Source organism: Nomascus leucogenys, chromosome 7b (assembly GCF_006542625.1).
Source record: "Nomascus leucogenys isolate Asia chromosome 7b, Asia_NLE_v1, whole genome shotgun sequence".
NCBI lineage: Eukaryota > Metazoa > Chordata > Mammalia > Primates > Hylobatidae > Nomascus > Nomascus leucogenys.
In genome coordinates, this window is record NC_044387.1 from 11,135,834 (window position 1) to 11,159,495 (window position 23,662).

At 52.6% G+C, this 23,662-nt stretch overlaps 1 protein-coding gene across 4 annotated transcripts in view; it reads right to left on the reverse strand.

Annotated features, from left to right (window-relative positions):
* SYNGR1 (synaptogyrin 1) overlaps positions 1-13,802 on the reverse strand; it is a 34,119-nt gene extending 20,317 nt beyond the window's left edge. For 3 of the 4 annotated variants that reach the window (XM_030815517.1, XM_030815518.1, XM_030815519.1), the window contains exon 1: positions 13,624-13,802. In XM_030815517.1, the coding sequence (XP_030671377.1) occupies positions 13,624-13,722 (99 nt within the window). In that variant the 5' untranslated portion in view covers positions 13,723-13,802. The remainder of the gene's footprint in view (positions 1-13,623) is intronic. The other variant, XM_003264771.4, reaches the window with a different exon arrangement.
* Positions 13,803-23,662: the final 9,860 nt, after the last annotated feature.

Here is a 23,662-nt window from a genome sequence, read left to right on the forward strand (position 1 = left end):
TCAGAATCTTGGATTTCAGGATCCTTGGCTACTGGATTCAGAGACACATAGAAACAGAGACCCTAGAAGCACCAAGCCCTTTGTGGCCTACCCTGATCTCATCTGTCCCCCTCCCCACCCTATGCAGCCACCACAGAGGGCTGAGGGTGGGTGGTGTCCTCAGGCTGTCTGACAACTCTGCACCTGCCTTCCTACCTTCTTCATCTTCAATGGGAGCGAACTCCTCTTCGCTCTCTGAACGCTGCTGGGATATAGTGACTCCCAGACACCTTCAGGGACATCCCACTTCCCGGTCACTCTTTCCCACCCTGAGCCTTGGGCACTCCTGGCTGGGACCTATTTACAAGTCTGTTTCCACCCTGAGACCCTGAACCAGCCCACAGCCTCCCCGGAGCTGGCACCAATGGAAGAAGGCACCTAAATCATCTCTTTTAATCCCCATAAAAATCTGCAAATCATCCCCACAAAGCAGTCTTATACTTAGAGCATTTCACAGTCAGGGAGGCTAAGGCTCAGAGAGGCCCTGCCTCTGGCTGGCCCACAGCAGGTAAATGGGGAACCTGCCTCACATCTGGGCCTGCTCCTCTAGCTCACCCACGACCTCGGTGTCCAGCTGCCTATCCATGAAGGATCGAATTCCAGAATCCCAAACTCTAAGGTCAACATGAGACCAAGGAGGCACGCCAGCTGGTCCTGAGCCCTGTGTCCCGCAGTGCAAAAGGGCACTGGGCCCACTTCACTTGAGGGGAGATGGTATCTCCCCTCTGCAGACAGACTACCCAGGGTGTGCCTAGGACCCACTGCAGGGCGTTGGCTAACGAAGGCTCAGGGTGAGCTGTGCCCAGCCAGCATGGGGGTGGCTGAGATCACTGTTACGCTGCCAGGAACCTCCTAGAGGCCTGGTTTTAAACATCTTTAGACAATGCTGGCTTTCCCCAGATAAGCTGCAGAGAGATGACATCTGGAGCCCACGGCACTCTGTCCTCCCAGCTCCAAACGGAACCATCTACTTCGCCCTGCGCAGGAACATCCCTGAGCTGGGCGGCTTGGGGGAGCCCTGGTCCCTGCCCTGCGGTGCAGGCAGCCAGGCAGCTGGCCCCTTCCCATGTCCAGGTGCCTGACACCACCACAGCCTCCTCTCCAGCCTCCTCCAGGCAGTCCCCAGGCAGCAGCCAGGGGGATATCACCCACTCCAAACCTCAACAGTCCCTCCGCTGACTGAAGATAAAGTCCATCACCCTAGAATGGCCCTGAGGTCCCCCTGCTTGGGCCATGAGTCCTTCCTCCAGTGCCCCAGGCTCTCTCAGCCTCCCCAGTGACCTCTCTCAGCCTCCCCAGCACCAGCTGCTGGGCCCCAGTCCTGGGTTCATACTCGACCCCTCCAACCAGTCTGACATTCGGGCCAGCTGCTTCAACCTCCTCCCAAAACTGTCAAGTCCCTCCACCCTGGGGCAGGCCAGTGTCACCCCTCTCCAGACAATGACAGCAGCCCATATGTCCACTTGCACCCTCACACTCTGTCCCCTCACAGCAGCCAGACAATCCCCTTAAACCGAAGTCAGGTCATGTCACCCCCCAGCTCTAGACTCTTGGACTGATGCTCACCCACCGCCCCCTGCCCAGGTAAAGCCCTTCCCCCACCGAACCCCAGGGCTCCTGCCTTCCTCTGAAGCTTCCCAACACTCTCCTCGCAAGCCCTCCTGAGTTCATCCCTGCCTCAGGGCGTTCACACTCGGCTCTTTCCTCTGCCTGGGATGCCCGTATTTCTCCAGATCTTCCTTCAGCTGGCTCCTCAACATGCACATCTCAACACAAAAGACACCTCCCCAGAGAAGCCCTCCAGACCAGACTCCAGATCTAAAGTATTCTCCAGTGCCTCAATTAATTTTCTTGGTAACATCACAATATAACTTCTTTCCTATTTGTTGGTTCAGTTGTTGGGTGTATGTCTCTCCCCCAAACCCAGGGAGAGGGTCAGGAAAGGCTTCGAGGGGAGTAGACAGCAAGTCTGATAGTCAGAGAGGCCCAGGCAGCATGGGGGGGTGAGCAGGAGAATTATCCCCTCCTGAGCGTCCTTGGCTGGCACCTCCGCTTGTACACCCCTGTGCACAGGGAGCTCACTCTCTGAAAAGGGGGCTGCTGAGCCCTCTCCCCACAAGCTGAACCCAGCCTTCCTGCCCTTGTCCTGGTGCAGGCATCCATCCTGCCTCCTGGGGAAAGGCTGAGGGAAGAAGGGAGCGGTCACACTTTTGAGAAATGAGTCAGGCTGCCAAGGGCCCCCCTTCACAGGAACAGGGCTTTGCCTCCCCCCAGGGTCATGTGAGGAAAACGGCTGAAGCCCCACGGACACATGATGGGTGTTGAGCAGCCCCTTGGCTTCCTGAAGAGTCTCGCTCTGGGGAATAGGCGGGGGTGGGGCAGGTGGGGCTCCGGGCCCCTCCCCCATCCCTGCCTCACACTGGGTTGTGCAGCCTTGGAAGTGACCCGCTGGGGATTAGATGTAATCTCAGCAAGCTGTCACCGCAAGTGCTCGGTGGTGGGGGTGGAGTGGACTCCGCTGGGCAGGGCCTGGGCGAGCAGACCCCTGCCTCCCCAAGGTGCTGAGGCCGGGCCTGGGTGATCTGCAGGCCCCTCCCTCTCTCCAGAATGCCCCATGTTCCTCTCCTCTGGTTGAGTAACCTCAAGGGGACCTTGGAGCCTCATGAAAAAGGGGGAAATTGGCCGGGCACGGTGGCTCACGAGTGTAATCCCAGCTATGTAGGTGGCCGAGGCAGGAGGATCACTTGAACCCAGGAGTTTGAGACCAGCCTGGGGAACATAGTGAGGCCTCGTCTCTACAAAAAAAAAAAAAAAAAAAAAGGAGAGAAGGGAGGAAACGGAGACTCAGAGAGGGCTCGCTTGACTGGCCCAGGGCCTTACTCTCAGTGGCAGAAGTATCTGGACCGCCATCCCCATAATCCTGTACCCCCCAGGGCCTTCTTCACCCCAGGTCTTATCACCTCTGCCCTTTCAGAGGCAGAGAAGAGGTGGGAGAGGGGAGCAACATCCCCACCTGGAAAGGAGTGTAAATGCCAACCAAACACTGCAGAGCCCTTCAGGGCTAGACCTCATTTACATGCCCCAAGACTCCTGGGGTAGGCACTGTTGTACCCATTTTATAGATGCGGCCACTGAGGCTCTATGAGGTCTCTCAGTTGATAAGAAGGGCAGGATTGGCCCGGCGTGATGGCTCACGGCTGTAATCCCAGCATTTTGGGAGGCAGAGGCGGGTGGATGACTTGAGGTCAGGAGCTCGAGACCAGCCTGGCCAACATGGTGAGATGAGACCCCATCTCTACTAAAAATGCAAAAAAAATTAGCCAGGCATGGTGGTGGATGCCTGTAATCTCAGCTACTTGGGAGGCTGAGGCAGGAGAATCGGTTGAACCCAGGAGGTGGAGGTTGCAGTGAGTTGGGATCGTGCCACTGTACTCCAGCCTGGGCAACAGAGTAAGACTTTGTCTCACACAAAAAAAAGAAGGGCGGGGTTAACCATCCAGTTCTGTCTGCTTTTCCTCACCCCAGTGCCTGCCCCTGCCCTGCCAATCCCTGCATGCCTGAGATTGTTTGGTTTCTCTCCTGCTGTGCAAATTCCAGGTCATCAGGGAAATAATCTGGTTCCAGGCCCTGCCTCACCTTCTAGAGAAGAAAGGCACAGAAGGGGAAAGCTCCCTGCTTTGAGATTTCTGTCAGTCATCCCCACAGAGCCCAAGGGAAGCAGGGAGGAGAGCGCAAGGTTGGGAGAATCCAGGAAGGCTTCACAGGGAGGTGATATTTGAGCAGGGCCCTAAAGGCCAGGTGGGACACCTGAAGAACAGTGGCTAGAAGGAAGACCCATCGGTGCAGTTCCCGCCACATCCATCCATAGTTGGGGCCCTTAGGAGATGCCTGGAACCAATCTAGTCCTGGGGCTATGACAGATGCAGTTCTCACCCTCCAAGCGTACACCTCAGCAGGGGCGACAGCCTCGTCTCTGCTCTGCCAGGCCGTTCAGCCTTTGCCCTCGCTGTTCCTCCTTCCCCCTTCTCTGCCTGGCTGGCTCCTGCCCTCTCAATGCTGACTCAACGCTGGTGTCACCTGCCTGTCCCTCTCTAGGGGTCTGTGCTCACCTCCATATTTTAACTGGTTTCTGCCACATTTCCCTCCACTAGACTGTCAGTCCTCCCTACAGACCAGGGACCTCATCCGGCCTGTGCTCAGCATGTATATTAAAGAGAGAACGAGAGGGGTGAGGGTGTCCACATTCTGCGGCCGTTTGGATTCAAGGGAGGATGCATAAACCCCTCATGGCTGCCAGACGCTGCTGAGAGATCCATCAATGACAGTCAGCCATGAGACTGGCAATGTGAAGGTCAGGAATGAGCCGGAGAAGATGGCGAGGAGGGGAGAGAGAGCCTGTGGGGAGTGCGTGTGGGAGACCGCAGAAGAAACCCTGGAGACGGTGACAACTCTTCTGAAGGACCAGATAAATGGGTGAGGGAGTGTCTTCCTGAGATGGGGAATCACGCACATTTGCAGGCTGATGCGGAAGAGCCAAGAGTAGAGAGGGCGAAACTGAGGGTGGAGGAGACAGAGAGAGGGAGAGAGAACTGATGGACGTGTGTCCTTGAGTAGGTGAGAGAAACAGGCTCATGAGGCTGCAGCCAGGCTGGCCTGGGCCACCACAACAGGGGAGATAGTCTAAGAGGAGGGGGGCAGGTGTGAAGATGGCTAGGTCTGAATTTAACCAGAGCTGTGCCAGGCGAGTGTGATGCACAGAAGGGCTGGAGCTGCAGCACGTGGCCACTAGGAGGTGGGGAGGGGGACAGGAGGGACCAAGGGGTGGTGAGGGCCAGTGCACAGGGGAAGATCAGTGGTTCAGAGGCCCCAGGCCCAAGGACCTAGGATCAGGGGAGAGAGAGGGAGGTGGAAAGGTAGGAGGGTTGGAGGAGACGCCTGGAAAGAGGATCAGGGAGTGCGAGAGGCTACTGGGAAGGCAGGGCCAGGCCTAGCTAGGGTCCAGCTGGTGACAGTTGGCTGAGGCTGGCAGACAAGACCATGCGGGGAGAGGAGGCCAGGTGTGGAAAGGGTCACAGAAATAGACACTCCAATAACCAGGACTGGAGCAGGAGTAGTGCTGGAGAGGGCTGACACCGAGCTAGGGTGGGCATCTTTTTATTTTTTTTTTTGAGACAGAGTCTCGCTTTGTCGCCCAGGCTGGAGTGCAGTGGCGCAATCTTGGCTCACTGCAAGCTCTGCCTCCCAGGTTCACGCCATTCTCCTGCCTCAGCCTCCCGGGTAGCTGGACTACAGGTGCCCGCCACCACGCCCAGCTAATTTTTTTGTATTTTTTTTTAGTAGAGACGGGGTTTCGCTGTGTTAGCCAGGATGGTCTTGATATCCTGACCTCGTGATCCGCCCGCCTTGGCCTCCCAAAATGCTGGGATTACAGGCGTGAGCCACCGTGCCCAGCCTGGGTGGGCATCTTTGAAGAACGGGCAAAGTGGCCTCGAGCCGGCTCATCATGAAGGGGAGTGGGCAACCCAGTGCTGGTGTGAGATTCAAAGCTGGGGGACAATGGCCTGGAAGCGGCCTCAGGAACCAGAAGGACCCTGTCGACCTCCAGGCCCAGCAGAGAGAGGGTCTGAGGGATAAAGCAGCCCCCACTGAGCAGGCTGCAGGAAGCAGGGTCTGGGGGAGGCCAGGTTACGGTGCAATTTACAAAAGGTGTCAGGGACATTTTGGGAGGGGCTGAAGGCTCAGGGACTCTTGCCCCCCGGACTGTGAGCTACTGGAGGAACCCCAGCTTGTTAAAGCTCCTGCATGACTGCAGCTTGGGTCTGACAGCTTGGGGCTGCCCCAGCTACGCAGCCGCCCCTCTCTCCAGGTCCCCTTCACCTGGCCCCTTCTCCACCAGCAGTGGGGGGATGAGCAAAACTCCATCCCTGAAGGGACGTTTCTCCCAGAAACACAGTGCATGACTGCCCTTCCAGGCTCCAGCTGATGCCGTCTGCTCTGCTCCCATGCATAGACCTGGGGCCCAGGGCCCCCTCTGCTGCAGGCCCCCACAAAGCATGAGGGGATGGCTCCAAACATCACTTTATTTTTTTTTTTGAAACAGTCTTGATCTGTTGCCCTGGCTGGAATGCAGTGGTGGGATCTTGGCTCACTGCAACCTCCGCCTCCTGGGTTCAAGTGATTCTCGTGCCTCAGCCTCCAGAGTAGCTGGGATTACAAGCATAATCGTAGGCACCACCACACCCGGCTAATTTTTGTATTTTTAGTAAAGGCAGGGTTTCACCATGTTGGCCAGGCTGGTCTCAAACTCCTGACCTCAAGTGAGTCAACCACCTCGGCCTCCCAAATTGCTGGGATTACAGGCGTGAGCCATCACGCCTGGCCCCAACATCACTTCTTTAAAGACTGACGAATCCAAAGTTCCCAACCTGGAGTCCACTAGGAGCAAGAGTGGGGTTCTTCAAGGGTGGAAAGGTCGGGAACCACCAGAGCAATCCAACTATCCTTTTCCCATTTGACAGGTGGGGAAACCAAGGCCAGGAGAGCATGGGCCTCTTGCTCCAGTCACACAGCCAATCACTGGCAGAGAGGGTGCAGAACGCAGCCTCAGGTCTCCAGGCCAAGGCACTCCTCAGCACCTACCCTGCCTCCCCTCCCACCTGACAGCTGGTTCTTCCGGTCTGGGTGCCAAGTGTGGCTCCCTCCAACAGCCCTGCCATCTGCCTCTCCCTTCCTCCCTCCCTCCTCCTCCTGGCTTCTCCTCCTCTCTTCCCTTCCTCTCCCAGGCTCTGTTTTTTCTCCCTGGGGCTGAGGCCCGCCCAACAGCTTTGCGCGCGCGGCTCATGTGGGACTCCCCATGTGGCTGGGGACTCCCTAGAGGAGGGGCCATGGTTGCTGATCCCAGCGATTCCAGTTAACCTCTCTGGGCCTCAGCTTTTCATCTAAGGAGGGGATAACAAAACCCACCACAGCAGAGGTACGGCAGGCCTTTTAAACTTGCATTCAGGCCAGGCGAGGTGGCTCACACCTGTAATCCCAGCACTTTGGGAAGCCGGGCAGGCGGATCACTTGAGGTTAGGAGTTTGAGACCAGCCTGGCCAACATGATGCAACCTCGTCTCTACTAAAAATATAAAAATTAGCCAGGTTTGGTGGCAGACACCTGTAATCCCATCTACTCAGGAGTCTGAGGCAGGAGAATCACTTGAATTTGGAAGGCGGAGGCTGCAGTGAGCTGAGATTGTGCCACTGCATTCCAACCTGGGTGACAGAGTGAGACCCTGTCTCAAAAACAAACAAACAAAAATAACTTGCATTTTCTTTTCCTTTCTTTCTTTTTCTTTTCTTTTTTTCAAATGGAGTTTCACTCTTTTAGCCCAGGCTGGAGTGCAATGGTGCAATCTCAGCTCACTGCAACCTCCACCTCTTGGGCTTAAGTGATTCTCATGCCTCAGCCTCCCAAGTAGCTGGGACTACAGGCGCGTGCCACCACGCCTGGCTAATTTTTTGTATTTTTAGTAGAGATAGGGTTTCACCATATTGGCCAGGCTGGTCTCGAACTCCTGACCTCAGGTGATCCACCTGCCTCTGCCTCCCAAAGTGCTGGGCTTACAGGCGTGAGCGTCCGCACCTGGCCAAAACTTACATTTTTATAAGCTCTCGAGGCCTCCCCAAACCCAGGCCCTCCAATCCCACGTTACAGATGAGGCAACTGAGGCTGAAAGAGGTGGGGGTTTTCCAAGGTCCCGCTCTGATGGCTCTGCTCCTGATGCCCTGGGCTTTCTCAGGCTCTCTAGGCCGCCCCTGGGCTGTCCCTGGACATGAGGAAGTGCCCAAGACACAGCAGAAATCTATCACCTCCCAGAAGTCTCCTTGCAGCTGACCCTGTCCTAGAAAGACCTGAGAGAGAAGAAGCGGCAGAGGAGCCGGCCACAGGAGGTGAAGAGGTGAGAAAGACTCCAGGGTGGTCAGCAACAAATGCCAAATGAGGGCCATGGGCCCACCTTCCTGTCTAGGTGACAGGGCTGTGCCCGGTACTGGGAGAGGACAGGCTGGATGTGACCACACATTTCCAGCCACAGAGCCCTCTCCAAACCAAGCTTCCACAGGAGCTTCTGAAATATCCTTGACCCTCTCTCCAGCTTCCTACTGCCCTCAGAGGAAGTCCAGCATGTGAGTCTGTCATCCAAGCCTCTCCTGGTCCACCCCCTGGGAATTCCTTCTTGTAGTGACCCGAGCCTCTGCGATGGTGCTTCCCACTCAATCCTGTTCTCGTCACTGGAGCGAGAGTGCCTTGGGGTGGCACTGAGCACTCAGCTGGCACTGAGCAGGGGACTTGTGGAATGAACAAATGAACATCAGAACTGGCCAGAGGTTCTGTCTCTACCCTGGACCCTCTTCCCCCAGAACTGCTGGTCCCAGAATTTTCCCATGGCTCTATGGCTGGCACATGGCAAGTTGGTTGGGGGAGGTGAGGGGTCTTATCTTGAAACTGCTGTGTTTACAAAAAACATTCAGCTATTTATTTATTTATTTTCATTTGAGACGGAGTTTCACTCTTGTCACCCAGGCTGGAGCACAGTGGTACGATCTCAGCTCACTGCAATCTCTGCCTCCCGGGTTCAAGCGATTCTCCTGTCTCAGCCTCCTGAGTAGCTGAGATAACAGGCGACCGCCAGCATGCTCAGTTAATTTTTGTATTTTAGTAGAGATGGGGTTTCACCATGTTGGCCAGGATGGTCTTGAACTCCTAACCTCAAGTGATCCGCCCGCCTTGGCCTCCCAAAGTGCTGGGATTATAGGTGTGAGCCACCTCACCTGGCCAAGTTCAGCTTTTTTATTCAATGTTCACTTGGGATGATGGGGGGTGGAGTGGGGGGCGGGTGGATAAAACCAGGGGAATAAAGCCACCCCCCTCAGGCCACCCCTTGGTGCCATGGAGATCTAGGCAGGGAACCCACAGGGAGTACATAGAACGTGGAGCCCGGCAGGCCGGGTTCAAACCAAGGCTCTGACAAGCCCAGGCCTTGAGCTAGCACAAGTCATTTCTCCAGGCTGAGCCTCAATTCTGTCATCTGTAAAACGGGGGGGAAGATACCCACCCCACTTACAAAACCATGTGGTATTATGGCCAAAGCCCTTAAAAAATGAACCCTGAAAATGGCAACATTTCAAACATTTTATCATTTTCATTTTGTCAAAGTAGAGAATTAAAGAAACACCGACGGCACGGTGGCTCACGCCTGGAATCCCAGCACTTAGGGAGGCTGAGGCAGGTGGATCACTAGGTCAGGAGTTTGAGACCAGCCTGGCCAAGATGGTGAAACCCCGTCTCTACTAAAAATTAAAAAGGTAGCTGGGCATGGTGGCGGGTGCCTGTAATCCTAGCTATTTGGGAGGCTGAGGCAGGAGAATCACTTGAAACCGTGAGGCAGAGGTTGCAGTGAGCCAAGATTGCGCCACTGCACTCTAGCCTGGGCGACAGAGAAAGACTCCATCTCAAAAGAAAAAAAAAAACAACTCATCTACCAGCACTGATATTCATTCCCTATAGTCCCTTTTAGCCCCCTGCAAAAAATAATATAAACTCCAAATAAAAGGTGGTCCTTTCTATTAAATCAGTTTAGCTCCTTGCTGTAACTCCTTTTTTTCCCATCTGGCTTTAGAACAAAGAAATGAGTCACTGACAGGCGGCAGTCACTGCGCAACAGATCAGGTACTTCTGACCCAGCCCAGCCCAGTTTGGGTGGGAAGACTGAGGCACAGAGGGTGGGGAGGGGACACTTACTGAAAGTCACAACTGTGGCCTGGGGGTGCCAGGAGTGGCAGCTGATCTGCCACTGGGGCGATGACACCAAGAGGTGAGAAAGCCTTAGTCAAGAGACAAGCCATGCCGGATGCAGTGGCCCACGCCTCGCCTTGTCGTTCCAGCTACTCAGAAGGCTGAGGTGGGAGGATCACTTGAGTCCAGGAGTCTGAGACCAGCCTGGGCAACACAGCAAGATCCTGTCTCTAAAAAAATAAAAAAGAGACAAGCCAGGTCCCGGAGGCCCTGCTTCTGTGCAGGCTGACCCAGAGGCTTGGAGGGCTTGGGTTCCAGGATGGGTCCAGGTTGGTGGGGCCCTGAAGCTTACATGATTTGGGGGCCCTCTTTTGGAAAAGCATCAGAAAAAAAAAATCTTTCTTTTACAATTTTTTTTTTTTTTTTTTTTTGAGACAGAGTCTTGCTCTGTCACCCAGGCTGGAGTGCAGTGGTGCAGTCTCAGCTCACTGCAAGCTCTGCCCCCCAGGTTCACGCCATTCTCCTGCCTCAGCCTCTCCGAGTAGCTGGGACTACAGGCGCCCGCCACCACGCCCGGCTAATTTTTTGTATTTTTAGTGGAGACGGGGTTTCACTGCGGTCTCGATCGCCTGACCTCGTGATCCACCCGCCTCGGCCTCCCAAAGTGCTGGGATTACAAGCGTGAGCCACGGCACCCGGCCCTTTTACAAATTTTACAAAAATCCCAGGTCCATGCCAGGTGCGGTGGCTCACGCCTGTAATCCTAGCACGTTGGGAGGCCAAGGCAGGTGGATCAGCTGAGGTCAGGAATTTGAGACCAGCCTGGCCAACATGGTGAAACCCCATCTCTGCTAAAAATACAAAAATTAGCTGAGCGTGGTGGTGTGTGCCTGTAATCCCAGCTACTTGAGAGGCAGCAGCAGTAGAGTTGCTTGAACCTGGGAGATGGAGGTTGCAATGAGCTGAGATGGCACCATTGTACTCCAGCCTGGGCAACAGAGCAAGACCCCATTTCAAAAAAAAGAAAAAAACAATCACAGGTCCACGTGTGCATGCTGGTAGGGCCCCTCCAGGGCTGTGGTAGCGGTCTAGGTTGTCCAGGAGTCCTGGACAGGGTGACTAACTGTCCCCGTTTGTCTGGACTGAGGGCCTCTCAGAATGCTAAAGGCAGGAAGTTCCAGCACACCAGGATAAACGGGTCACCCTGGTCCTGGAGCTCAGGCTTCGCTTGCTCTGCCCTGTGGTGTGAGGGCCAAGAGCAGGCGCCAGCTGCATCCCCCGCAGCTCCTGATGTGTTTAAATGGCTCAGCACGCCACACAGTTTCGAAAAGACCAGAAGGAGACAGCACCACATTCACTGTAGCCCTCCCTAAGTGGTGGCATCACATGATTACCACCCCCCACCAAACTTTTTCTGTTGTGGTAAAACACACGTAACATACAATTTACCATCTTCACCATTTCAGTGGTGGTAAGTACATTCCTACCGTGCAACCATCACATGTAACTTGTATACTTTCCAACAATTGGCAGGTATTACTTTGATCAGGAAAAAAAGCTACTTTTAAAGGTGTCAATCAGCCTGTATCAGACACCTCTTGATTCGACAAAGGTAGTGAGCACCTTGTATCCACGTGTGTGAGCAGGGCTGGGAGGTCGTGGGGTCGTTTGAGCATTGGTTGGTCCAGGTAACCTTTGTGTCCTTTCCAATCCTGACATTCCAGGATTCTGGACTCTTCCCTGCCCCAGGGGGAGAACTATGCTTTGGAGACAGGAAGACCTAGGCTCAAATGTTCGTCTGCCACTTACATGCTTAGTGACCTTGGGCCAGGCACTTGGCCTCGCTCGCTGAGCCTCAGCTTCCTCTAGTGTTGGGGAACCAGCTAGGTAGCTGTGTGGGGTCTTGCACCCCATGGGTGCTCAGAGGGGCTGATCCTTCCTCCTGCTTTCCACGTCCTCTCCGCTGGATGTGCACATGTATAAACCTTCATCCCACCAGGCCCAATCTGACATCACCTTCACCATGAAATTTGATTCCACAGCAGGGAGACCCCTCTCCTGGCTCTTGTGGCCTCTGCCTGGGGGCACCTGGCTCACTCCCCAGTGGGACTGTGGCTTCCTGAGAACAAGGGCTGCTTCTGAGTCATGCTGCCTTCCCTCAGGGCCCAGCAGATTCAATAAAGCTTTGCTAAATGAAGGCATCACAGGCAGAAATGACCCAAGCAGACAGAATGCTCATGCCCCCTCACAAAGCCAGTGGCTTCGCCCTTCCAGGCCAGAGGCCTAGCGGTGGGCAGACTGAAGCAGTGAACACAGCCCACCCGCCTGATCCGGCAGGTGCCCCCCAGGGCTCCCACCTTTGCCAAGGGTCTGTTGGGGCATCTGGGGAGCAGAAGACTGGCAAAGATAAATGAATTCAGAGCCACAAACACAGATGTGCTGGGGTGCCCGGCTCTGTGCAGGCACTGACACAAGGGCTAAAGGAACTGGGCTTTCCTGCCCTCAAAGAGCTCCCATCTGACGGCATTTGAGAAGAAAAGACTTTAAATGGGGTCATCTTTGGCATGCCAGGGATACATACCCAAGCCATCCTACCAACCAGACCCTGAAAACCAAGGAAAGGAGGAAGCTTGGGCACGCTGAGGTCACAGCTGGCCTTGGCGTAGCCCCTGGGGTCCCTGACAGTGCCCCTGCCCAGCATCCTCAGTCCAAGCCCTTCTAGTCTAAACCCACCAGGAATGGGCCCCAGGCCTGCAGAGGCCAGAACCTCGACTGGGAGTTTCTGGGATACAGCCAGCCAACCCCAGGGAGCCCCAGAAACCCCCTCTCCAGACCTCAGCAGGGCTTCTTTCCATGGGGTGCCACTCAGGGCACCTGAACCCCTCCCTCTGTGCTCACTGTCTCTGACCCATCCTCCCCCTGACCGCCTGTCTGAACAAGAGCCCCACTCAGCCCTCTGCACTGAGGGCCCTGCCCCCCAGCTAGGCTGGAGGCCACCCTGGCCTCTTCACTGTGGGAGCAGACCTTTCTCCCGGACACCCGCCTTGGGCATCCAGGTGCATGCTGAGTGGGAGGGGTGTTATCGGTTCATGTAACGTCAGAGCCCAAGGGGGCCTCCAGAAGGCTCCTCCCACCTTGTCTATAAATTGGGAAACTGAGGCATGAGAGAGGAGATGGCACTCCCCACCTCGGAACTGAAGTCCTCATTTCTCGAGAACATTTCCTGGGTGGCTCCCAGCCCAAGGTCACGCAGAGAAGGAGAGGCAGTTCCCGCGTGGAAGAGAGGTACTCAGTTCCCGACTCATCGCTCCACACGGGCCGGGCCGGGCTAGGCAATACGAACCCTGCCCTCTCCTCCTCCAACGTCCATAGCAGGCGCGGCGTGCACCCCAGCGAGATGGTCCACGCCCTGACCCACCCCCCCAAAAAAGGCCACATTAAACCCCGGCTCCGTCCCCACGGTCCCCAGTCCGCCCTGGTGGCCGCGCACAATCCGAGCCTTTAGCTGCATAGCCGCGGCCTGGAGGTCACAGCAATCGGGGCGGGAAGGGGGGCGCACGAACCGGGGGCCCCAGGAAACCAGGGCTCCGGGAGCCGGAGCGGCGTCTCCCGCGAGCGCCAGGGCTCCCGCCCGCCCCGGGCCCGGGAAGGAGGAGCGGCGGCAGCGGGCCCCGCAGGCAGGACAGCTCCTCGCCCACCGCCGCACCGCCGCCGGGGGCCCGTTGAGGTCGGGGTCGGTCCGGGCGCGCCGCCCTTGCCCACACCCCCACCCCAGCCTGGCGGAGCCGCCGGCCAGTCCTTCCTTACCCAAGACACGACGCGCAGGATGGTGTGCGGCTGCCGGACCAGGGTGTAGGGGTCGAAGGCGCCCCCGGCTTTGCCCGCTCCGTACGCACCCCCTTCCATCGTGGCTGCACCCGCGCGGTGCCCCCCGCTTGGCGCGCGCCGCCGGCCCGTGCGCGTGCGCGGCGCCCCCGCCCCCTCCCCTGCGCGCGCGGCCGGCGGCCCAGGGCTCCCGCGAGGGGGCGTCGTGCGCGGCGGGCGCAGCTAGCGGGGCGCGGGCGGGGGGCTGGGCGGCGCGCGACCTCGGGCGCGGGGGCGCGCGTACTGCGGCCCGGGGCGCAGGGCGCGCTCGCAGCCAGTGCGGTGACCTCTTTGCAAAGTGTTGCGGGGAGGGCGGTGCGTGTGTAGCGAGTGTGGGCCGTGTCCCTGCCCCGCATCCCCGGTCCCCTGCCCCGGCCGCAGCCCCTCCGAGCCGTCCGCTCTGCTGAAACCATCTTCATGCTTGATTTGTTTAGCTGTTTCCTGCCGCTTTGTCGGCCCCAAATATAATGAGAGGGCAGGAGCCGTGTTCGTCCTTCTTAGAAGGTGCTTGGTACACAGTAGGCGCCGCATGAATATTTCTCAAATGAATGAATGAACCACGAGTGAATGACCCTCTCTTACAGCCCTCCAGAGCAGCCCCCACCTCCCAGGACCACCCTTCCCCTGCCTCTTACGATGACGTCATGTGTGTCCCTGTGCCCGCGCACCCTCCCACCCCCAGCCTGGAGGGGCCTGGCACAGAGGCGGCGGCTGAGACTTCCTCTTCCCCATCCCCTCCTACCCCAGAACATTGCCCCTTTCCTGAATCTAGCAATTAATTACGCAATCGTTTGTTCATGGCCTCTTCTGCTGCTATTCTGTGAGCTCCCGAGGCCCAGGTGTTGTCTAACTTATTCAATGCCTTACCCAAGGGCCTGGCATACAGTAGGTGCTCAGTAAACAGAGCCTAGTCCCCATCATCCCATCACAGCTTGGGCTAGACCTCCAGGTTTCATGGAAACGGAGGCTAGATGGACGAGTGCTCCCTGCAGGGGAAGGGCCACCTTCTAGGGCTGGCTCTCCTGCTGCCCTGTAGCTCTATGGCCTCTCTGTGTGTGCAGTTACTTCACTGGTTCCAGGAGCAGGTTGGATGAGGATATGGGTGGAGACTTTTGCTTCTCTGGTATCCTGCCATTCTGTGATGACAGGACACAACATCTGTGTGGAGGAAATGTGTGCTGGGCCTGAGGGTGCTCCTTATAAAAATTACATAGTCAATGTCCATCTTAGGCTCAGCTGATTGTTTAGTCTCTACCAGGCCTTGTGCTAAGGGCTTTACATACATTTTTGCATTTAATCCAGCACACTTATAAGGTGTCTACTATGACTATATAAAACTTTTGGCCGGGCGCGGTGGCTCATGCTTGTAATCCCAGCACTTTGGGAGGCCGAGGCGGGCGGATCACGAGGTCAGGCGCCTGTAGTCCCAGCTACTCGGAGAGGCTGAGGCAGGAGAATGGCGTGAACCTGGGAGGCAGAGCTTGCAGTGAGCCGAGATTGCGCCACTGCACTCCAGCCTGGGCGACAGAGCGAGGCTCCGTCTCAAAAAAAAAAAAAAAAAAAAAAAAAACAACGACAAAAAACAAAAACAAAAAAAAAACTTTTAGAAGAAAGCACAAGAGAAGCCCGAGCGCAGTGGCTCATGCCTGTAATCCCAGCACTTTGGGAGGCCAAGGCGGGTGGATCACAAGGTCAAGTGATTGAGACCATCCTGGTCAACATGGTGAAACCCCGTCTCTACTAAAAATACAAAAATTAGCCAGGCGTGGTGGCATGCTCCTGTAGTCCCAGCTACTTGGGAGGCTGAGGCAGAAGAATCACTTGAACCCAGGAGGTGGAGGTTGCAGTGAGCTGAGATCGTGCGACAGCACTCCAGCCTGATGACAGAGAGAGACTCCGTCTCAAAGAAAAAAGAAAAAAGAAATCGTGAAGAACATGATTCATAAAAGAAACAATTGATAAACTGGACTTTATCAAAATTAAGAACTTCTGCTCTTTAAAAGACATTGTTAAAAGAACGTATGAAAAGACAAACGATAGTCTGGGAGAAAATATTTGCAAAGCATAGATCTAAAGAACTTGCATCCCAAATAAAGAACGTTCAAAATCAATAATAAGGAGAGGACCCACTTTTTTAAAAATGGGCAAAAGATTTGAATAGTTATACACCTCACCAAGGAAGATATACAACTCAGCACATAAAAAGATGCCCAACATCCGTGGTGGCTCACGCCTGTAATCCCAGCACTTTGGGAGGCCGAGACGGACGGATCACGAGGTCAGGAGATTGAGACCATCCTGGCTAACACGGTGAAACCCCATCTCTACTAAAAATACAAAAAAAAAAAAAAAAAAGCCAGGTGTAGTGGTGGGCGCCTGTAGTTGCAGCTACTCGGGAGGCTGAGGCAGGAGAATGGCGTGAACCCAGGAGGCGGAGCTTGCAGTGAGCCGAGATCGTGCCACTGCACTCCAGCCTTGGCGACAGAGCAAGACTCTGTCTCAAAAAAAAAAAAAAAAAAAAAAAAAAAAAAAAAAAAAAAAAAAAAAAAGAAAGAAAAGAAAAGATGCCCAACATCATTAGTCAGAAATATGAGCTGAGTGTGGTGTGTGCCTGTGATCCCAGCTGCTTGGGAAGCTGAGGCTGGAGGATTGCTTGAGCCCAGGAATTCAAGGCTGCAGTGAGCCAGGATTGCACCAGTGCACTTCAGCCTGGGGAACCGAGTGAGACTCTGTTAAAAAAAGAGAGAGAGAGAGAAGTACAAATTAAAATTAGAATGAGATACTTCTACACATCTATTAATATGGCTAGGCTGGGCACGGTGGCTCACATCTGTAATCCCAGCACTTTGGGAGGCTGAGGCAGTGGATCGCTTGAGGTCAGGAGTTCAAGAACAGCCTGGCCAACATGGAGAAACTCCGTCTCTACTAAAAATACAAAAAAAATTAGCCGGGCGTGGTGGTGGGTGCCTGTAATCCCAGCTACTCGGGAGGCTGAGGCAGGAGAATCACTTGAACCCAGGAGGTGGAGGTTGCAGTAAGCCGAGATGGCACCGCTGCACTCCAGCCTGGGCAAGTCTCAAAAAAAAAAATGTGAAAAGTTTACTCACAGAAAAACCTGTACAAAAGTTTTATTTCTTTTATTTATTTATTTATTTTTGAGACTGAGTCTCGCTCTGTCACCCAGGCTGGAGTGCAGTGGCACGATCTTGGCTCACTGCAACCTCCGCTTCCTGGGTTCAAGTGATTTTCCTGCCTCAGCCTCATGAGTAACTGGGATTACAGGTGCCTGCTGCCATGCCTGGCTAATTTTTGTACTTTTAGTAGAGATGGGGTTTCACCACGTTGGCCAGGCTGGTCTTGAACTCCTGACCTCAGGTGATCTGCCCACCTCGGCCTCCCAAAGTGTTGGGATTACAGGCATGAGCCACCGAGCCCAACCCTGAACAGAAATATTTGGAGCAGTTTTATTTGTAATAACCCAAACCTGGAAACAACCCAAATGCTCCTCAAGTTGGGAGGGTATAAACTGTGGTACACTACTCAGGAATTAAACACTACTCAGGAATAAAAAGCAACGAACAGTGGATACACTCAATAATATGGGTGACCCTCAAATGTATTATGCAAAGTGAAAGATGCCAGACTCAAATGTCTAGAGACTGCAGGATTCCCTTTATGTGACATTTTTGCAAAGGCAAAACTGTTAAGGACAGAAAAAAGATCAGTGGTTGCCAGGGGGATTGGTGGGCAGAGATTTACTACTAAGAGGCACGGGGAAATTTGGAGGCATGATAAAATCATTCCATATCTTGTTTATGGGGATAGTTACACAATTAATAAAATTGTTAATTTATTTTATTAACAAAACATGTCTTATTAGTAAAATAAAAAATGTTTGTCAGCTGGGCGTGGTGGCTCATGACTGTAATCCCAGCACTTTGGGAGGCCAAGGTGAGCGGATCTCGAGGTCAGGAGATTGAGACCATCCTGGCCAACATGGTGAAACCCCATCTCTACTAAAATACAAAAAATTAGCAGCCGGGCATGGTGGCTCAAGCCTCTAATCCCAGCACTTTGGGAGGCTGAGGCAGGTGAATCACAAGGTCAAGAGTTCAAGACAAGCCTGGCCTGTAATCCCAGCTACTTGGGAGGCTGAGGCAGGAGAATCGCTTGAACCCAGGAGGCGGAGGTTGCAGTCAGCCGAGATCGAACCACTGCATTCCAGCCCAGGTGACAGAGTGAGACTCTGTCTCAAAAAAAAAAAAAAAAAAAAAAAATTAGCTAGGCATGGTGGCGTACGCCTGTAGTCCCAGCTACTCGAGAGGCTGAGACAGGGGAATCACTTGAACCCCAGGAGGCAGAGGTTGCAGTGAGCTGAGATCGCGCCACTGCACTCCAGCCTGGCGACAGAGCAAGACTCCGTCTCAAAAAAAAAAATTGTTTATCAAAACTTGCAGAACAGGCCAGGCACGGTGGCTCATGCTGTAATCCCACCACTTTGGGAGGCCAAGGCAGGTAAATCACTTGAGGAGTTGGAGACTAGCCTCACCAACATGATGAAACCCTATCTCTACAAAAAATACAAAAATTAGCCAGGCGTGGTGGTGTGTGCCTATAATTCCAGCTACTCAGGAGGCTGAGGCACAAGAATCGCCTAAACTGACCGGGAGGCAGAAGTTCTAGTAAGCCGAAATCGCGCCACTGAACTCCAGCCTGGGTGACTGAGTGAGATTCTGTCTCCAAACAAACAAACAAACAAACCTTGAAGAACTATCCATACAAGAGGTGATTTTCATTGCATTAAGTTACATCATTTTTTTTTGGAGACAGGGTCTTGCTCTGTTGTCCAGGCTAGGTGCAGTGATGCAATCATAGCTCATTGAAGCCTCGAACTCCTGGGCTCAAGCCATCTTCCTGCCTCAGCTTCCCCAGTAGCTGGGACTACAGACTTGTGCCCTCGTGCCACTGAGCTTACTTAATTTTTTTTTTGTAGAGATGAAGTCTCACTATGTTGCTCAGACTGGTCTTTCAGTGACAATATTCCTCCATTTATTTATTTATTTATTTATTTATTTTTTGAGGTGCAGTCTCACACTGTCGCCCGGGCTGGAGTGCAATGGCACAATCTCAGCTCACTGCAACCTCTGCCTCGCAGGTTCACACGATTCTCCTGCCTCAGCCTCCCGAGTAGTTGGGATTACAGGCGCACATCACCACACCTGGCTAATTTTTTGCATTTTTAGTAGAGACAGGGTTTCACTATGTTGGCCAGACTGGTCTCGAGCTCCTGACCTTATGATTCACCCGCCTTGGCTTCCCAATGTGCTGGGATTACAGGTGTGAGCCACCACGCCCAGCCTCCTTCATTTATTAATTCAATACACCTTTATTCGAAGTCCACCCTACATTAGGCTTTGTCTTAGTCATAGGGGTATATGACTGAATAACTGGACTGTCCTTAACCCTCTGCCCCTAAGATTTGATCATACTAATACATTAAATCTCAGAAAGCATGGTGTTTAGCATCCTGAATTTCAGATTCAAATATTTTGGGGGGCAGATAGAAGCCTTGGCTTTCCTTATCCTCACTCACTGTGTAACCTTGGACAAATGGCTTCACTTTTCTGAGCCTATTCCCTCATCTGGAAAACAGAAATAAGCATAGTACCTACCTCGGAGGATTATTGTTGAGATTAACTGAGAGAATGCGTAAGAGATGCTTAGAATGGTGCCTGATACAAACAATGGGATCAGTAAATGTTATTAGCTGTACCATCATGGCTGGTTTTCAAGGTGGGTATGTACTGACAAAGATTCTTAGCATTGCCAAACTTTAGTCAGGCTTCTGGATCTTCTATTAAGCCCCCCTATGCACTTCCTTGTAAAATCCAGTTTTAGCAAAGAACCCTCCTAAGTCAGTTTAGCAAGAACCCCTCATCCTCCACATGGGATCACCTCCATATCTGATCAGGTTTCTCATCCTCCACTCCTGGTGGTGTCTGATTACCCGGGCTTGTCTTCAGCAAGAATCCCGTTAGGTCAGTTTAGCCAGAATCCGCCTTACCATTGATGCTTCCTCTTAGTAATTTCCCATCCACTGGCCCCCACACTTGGCCATGTTTGGAGTTAAGCCCAATCTCTCGCTCCCATTGCAAGACTTCATTGCAGTGGTTCCTGTGTCTATAATGATGGTCTTGGGTAGAGTCTTTCTGATCATGCTTTAACACATATCGTTGAATAATTTTTTCTGTAACAGTATAACAAGGTATGTAGGCATTTTCTTAGAAACACAAAGCTATGAATGGTGGGTAGGTTCTCAGGCTCACCCGTGAACCTCTACTTTATACCATTGCGAAGTATATAAATATACTTTATGTCATTGCAAATTGTAGAAACATCCTCCTCTACCATCTGGATTTATGTGTTCTGTGTTAGTGTTGAGGCCAAAGGAGAAAGTCAGGCTGGTCTTTGCAGGACAAGCTTTTGCAGACACAGAGCTGCCTGCACCATGCCCGGTAGTTCAAATTCCTAGCCCCAGCTGAACTGCAATGGGCCTTTGCTCCCTCTCTCCTGCCCTCTTGAGGCTGGTTTGGCATCCAGGGTGCTAGTTCTGTTTTCTGTATGTGAAGTTTGAGTTGCCTGAACAGAAGGGAGATGCATTCACTGTATTTTAGTGCATGAGCCACAGCATGATTATAATCTTTTTGTTTTCTTTTATTTTCTTTTTTGAGACCAGATCTCGATGTCGCCCAGACTGGAGTGCAGTGGTGCTATCACGGCTCAATGGAGCCTCAACCTTCTAGGCTCTAGTGATCCTCCCACCTCTGTCTCCCAAGTAGCTGGGACTACAGGTGTGTGCCACTACACCCAGCTAATTTTTTTCTTTTTATTTTTTGTAGAGATGGGGTCTCGCCATGTTGCCCAGGCTGGTCTTGAATTCCTGAGTTCAAGGGTTTTGCCCTCTTCAGCCTCCCAAAGTGCTGGGATTAGAGAAGTAAGCCACCACACCCAGCATGAAGATAATCTTAAAAATTGACCAGTGGGACTGGGCATGATGGCTCACGCTTGTAATCCCAACCCTTTGGGAAGCCGAGGTGGGCGGATCACCTGAGGTCAGGAGTTCAAGACCAGCCTAGCCAACATGGTGAAACCCCATCTCTACTAAAAATACAAAAATTAGCTGGGTGTGGTGGTGTGCACCTTAGTCCCAGCTACTTGGGAGGCTGAGGCAAGAGAATCAATTGACCCTGGGAGGTGGAGGTTGCAGTGAGCCGAGATTGTACCACTGCACTCCAGCCTGGGCGACAGAGCGAGACTCCCTTTCAAAAAAACAAACAAACAAAAATAATAATAACAAACATTGACCAGAGATACCCAGTTGGAGAGCTGCTTGGTAGTGTGTTTCAACTGACTGAAGAATGTGCCATTTGACCCAGAAATCCTATTCTTTTTTCAAAGAAGGGAAGAAGGGAGTACACACAGGATGTAGTTGGCGGCAAGCCTATGTAACATCACTGTGAGCCAGGTTGTTGAAGATCCCTGGGATCCGACAGTGACATTGCACATGATCTCTGCCCTAAAGGATCTCAAAGTCCTGAGCGGGGGCGGGGGGATAATAATAAGCAAGGGTAGCAGGTGAAATATGGCCACAAATTCCTTGAAGCCCCTCTCTTTGAATATGGGGAGGCTTGTGATTGATTAGCAGAGCAACTTTGGGCCGTTTTCCTGGCCCAGGCATTAAGAAAATATTTGCTTTCAATTTTCATCTCTTGGAACACTCTCAGTCCTGAGCTGTCATGAAAGAAATCTTGAGACCACCAAGACGTCGTGTAAATACTCTAGCCAAGAGGCCCAGGGGATTCCAGCCTTCTAGCCATCACCACCAGCATCTTGAGGTCCCGAGACTAACTTGTGTAACCAACTGAATACCAAAAAGTGACCTCAGTTGATGCCACTTTGAAAATAAGAATCACCCAGCTGAGACTTCCCCAGACGAAGCACATCATGACTATAATAGAATAGAATATCATGTAATATAATATACAGGCCGGGCACGGTGGCTCATGCCTGTAATCCCAGCACTTTGGGAGGCTGAGGCCAGTGGATCATTTGAGGTCAGGAGTTTGAGACCAGTCTGGCCAATATGGTGAAACCCTGTCTCTACCAAAAATACAAAAAATTAGCTGGGCATGGTGGTGGGACCTGTAGTCCCAGCTACTCAGGAGGCTGAGACAGGAGAATTGCTAGAACCTGGGAGGCAGAGATTGCAGTGAGCCGAGATCATGACACTGCACTCCAGCCTAGGTGACAGAGTGAGACTCTGCCTTTAAAAAAAAAAAAAAAATATATATATATATATATATAAAATGACTGTTGTTTTGAGCCACGAAGTGTTAATTTGTCATTTGCAATGGAATACATAACAAGCCTAATAAGTCAACAGAAATGTCTGCGTCTTACCCAAAGCAATTGCAGATAAAACATAAGGCAAAACTAAACAGACCAAGCCATGCTCAAAAATGAGCAACTCTGTGGAGGTGAAAGCAGGGAAATGGCTGAAGCCATGGGCACTTGGGCACTGGGTCCACACAGCCACCAAATCTTCAGCATTTTTAGGGTAATGAGATTAAAATGCTCCACAAGAGACAGAAGCCAAGTTAGCCTCCTGCCTGAATCCAGCAACAGGGGTGGCGCTCCACTATTGGGAATGGAAGCAAAAAATAAAACTGCAGGGGATCTCTGCCTGGGACTCTGACTTAGACAAAGTGCTTGGTTCAGGGAGGGAAAGACAGATTTCGGCGGCCCACAGGATGCTGAAAGAAACCTCCCTCTGAATCTGCCACTGAGGCTGCAGTGTCCCCAATGTGTCTATGGGAAGGGGCCCTAGACATCATTGTGAGATGGGTTTCTGGAAGCCGGGTGGAAGCAGGAGTAACTCTGCTGGAGAGGGAGGGTGAGCACACAGGGAAGGGAAAGGATAAAGAAAAACAAAACCCTCCCATTGCAGATGAGGCTGCAACCCAAACTTCAGAAGCCTTGTTGAAATTGAGAGGCAGCAAATTCACCAATCACAACAAGCAGAAAACGAAGTAACCGCAGGCCTGGCATGGTGGCTCACGCCTGTAATCCCAGCACTTTGGGAGGCCAAGGCAGGCGGATCACCTGGGGTCAGGAGTTTGAGACCAGCCTGGGCAACATGATGAAACCCCATCTCTACTAAAAATACAAAAATTAGGCGGGTGTGGTGGCAGGCACCTGCAGTCCCAGCTACTCGGAAGCCTGAGGCAGGAGAATCGCTTGAACTCAGGAGGCCGAGGTTGCAGTGAGCCTAGACCACGCCACTGGACTCCAACCTGGGTGACAGAGTAAAACTCCGCCTCAAAAAAAAAAAAAAAAAAAAAAAAAAAAAAAAAAAAAAGAAAGAAAAGAAAAGAAAAAGAAAAAAGGAAAAGAAAATGAAGTAACTGCAGATGAGATGAATTTATAGAAAGATGAAAGACTAAAATAAATGTTTGGAATCCTCAAAGAAAGAATCTTTATGAAGAAAAAAAAAAGAACAAGACTAGCCATATGGAAGTCTAGATAGCTGAAAACTTTAAATGCTAGGGGAGAAAAATGAATGGACAACAAAAAGCACAAAAAGGAAGGAAGGCATGAACCCAGACAAATGAGTGAGCCCTGAAGGCACAGCTTCCCTAACAACTGTTGCTCCCTAGTACCTTGAAATTTTAATAGCCTTGGCATGGCATGGTGGATGCCTATAATCCCAGCACTTTGGGACGCCGAGGTGGGAGGATCAGTTGAGCCCAGGAGTTTGAAACCAGCCTAAACAACAAAGTGAGACCCCTGTCTCAAAAGAAAAAAAAAAAAAAGGGAATATTTTCCTAGTTTTATCTTAGTTTAAGAAAAAGTTCAGACCAATCTCACTCATGAATGTCAGTGCAAACAATGCTGAGGAAATATTAACAAACTTAATCCTGGA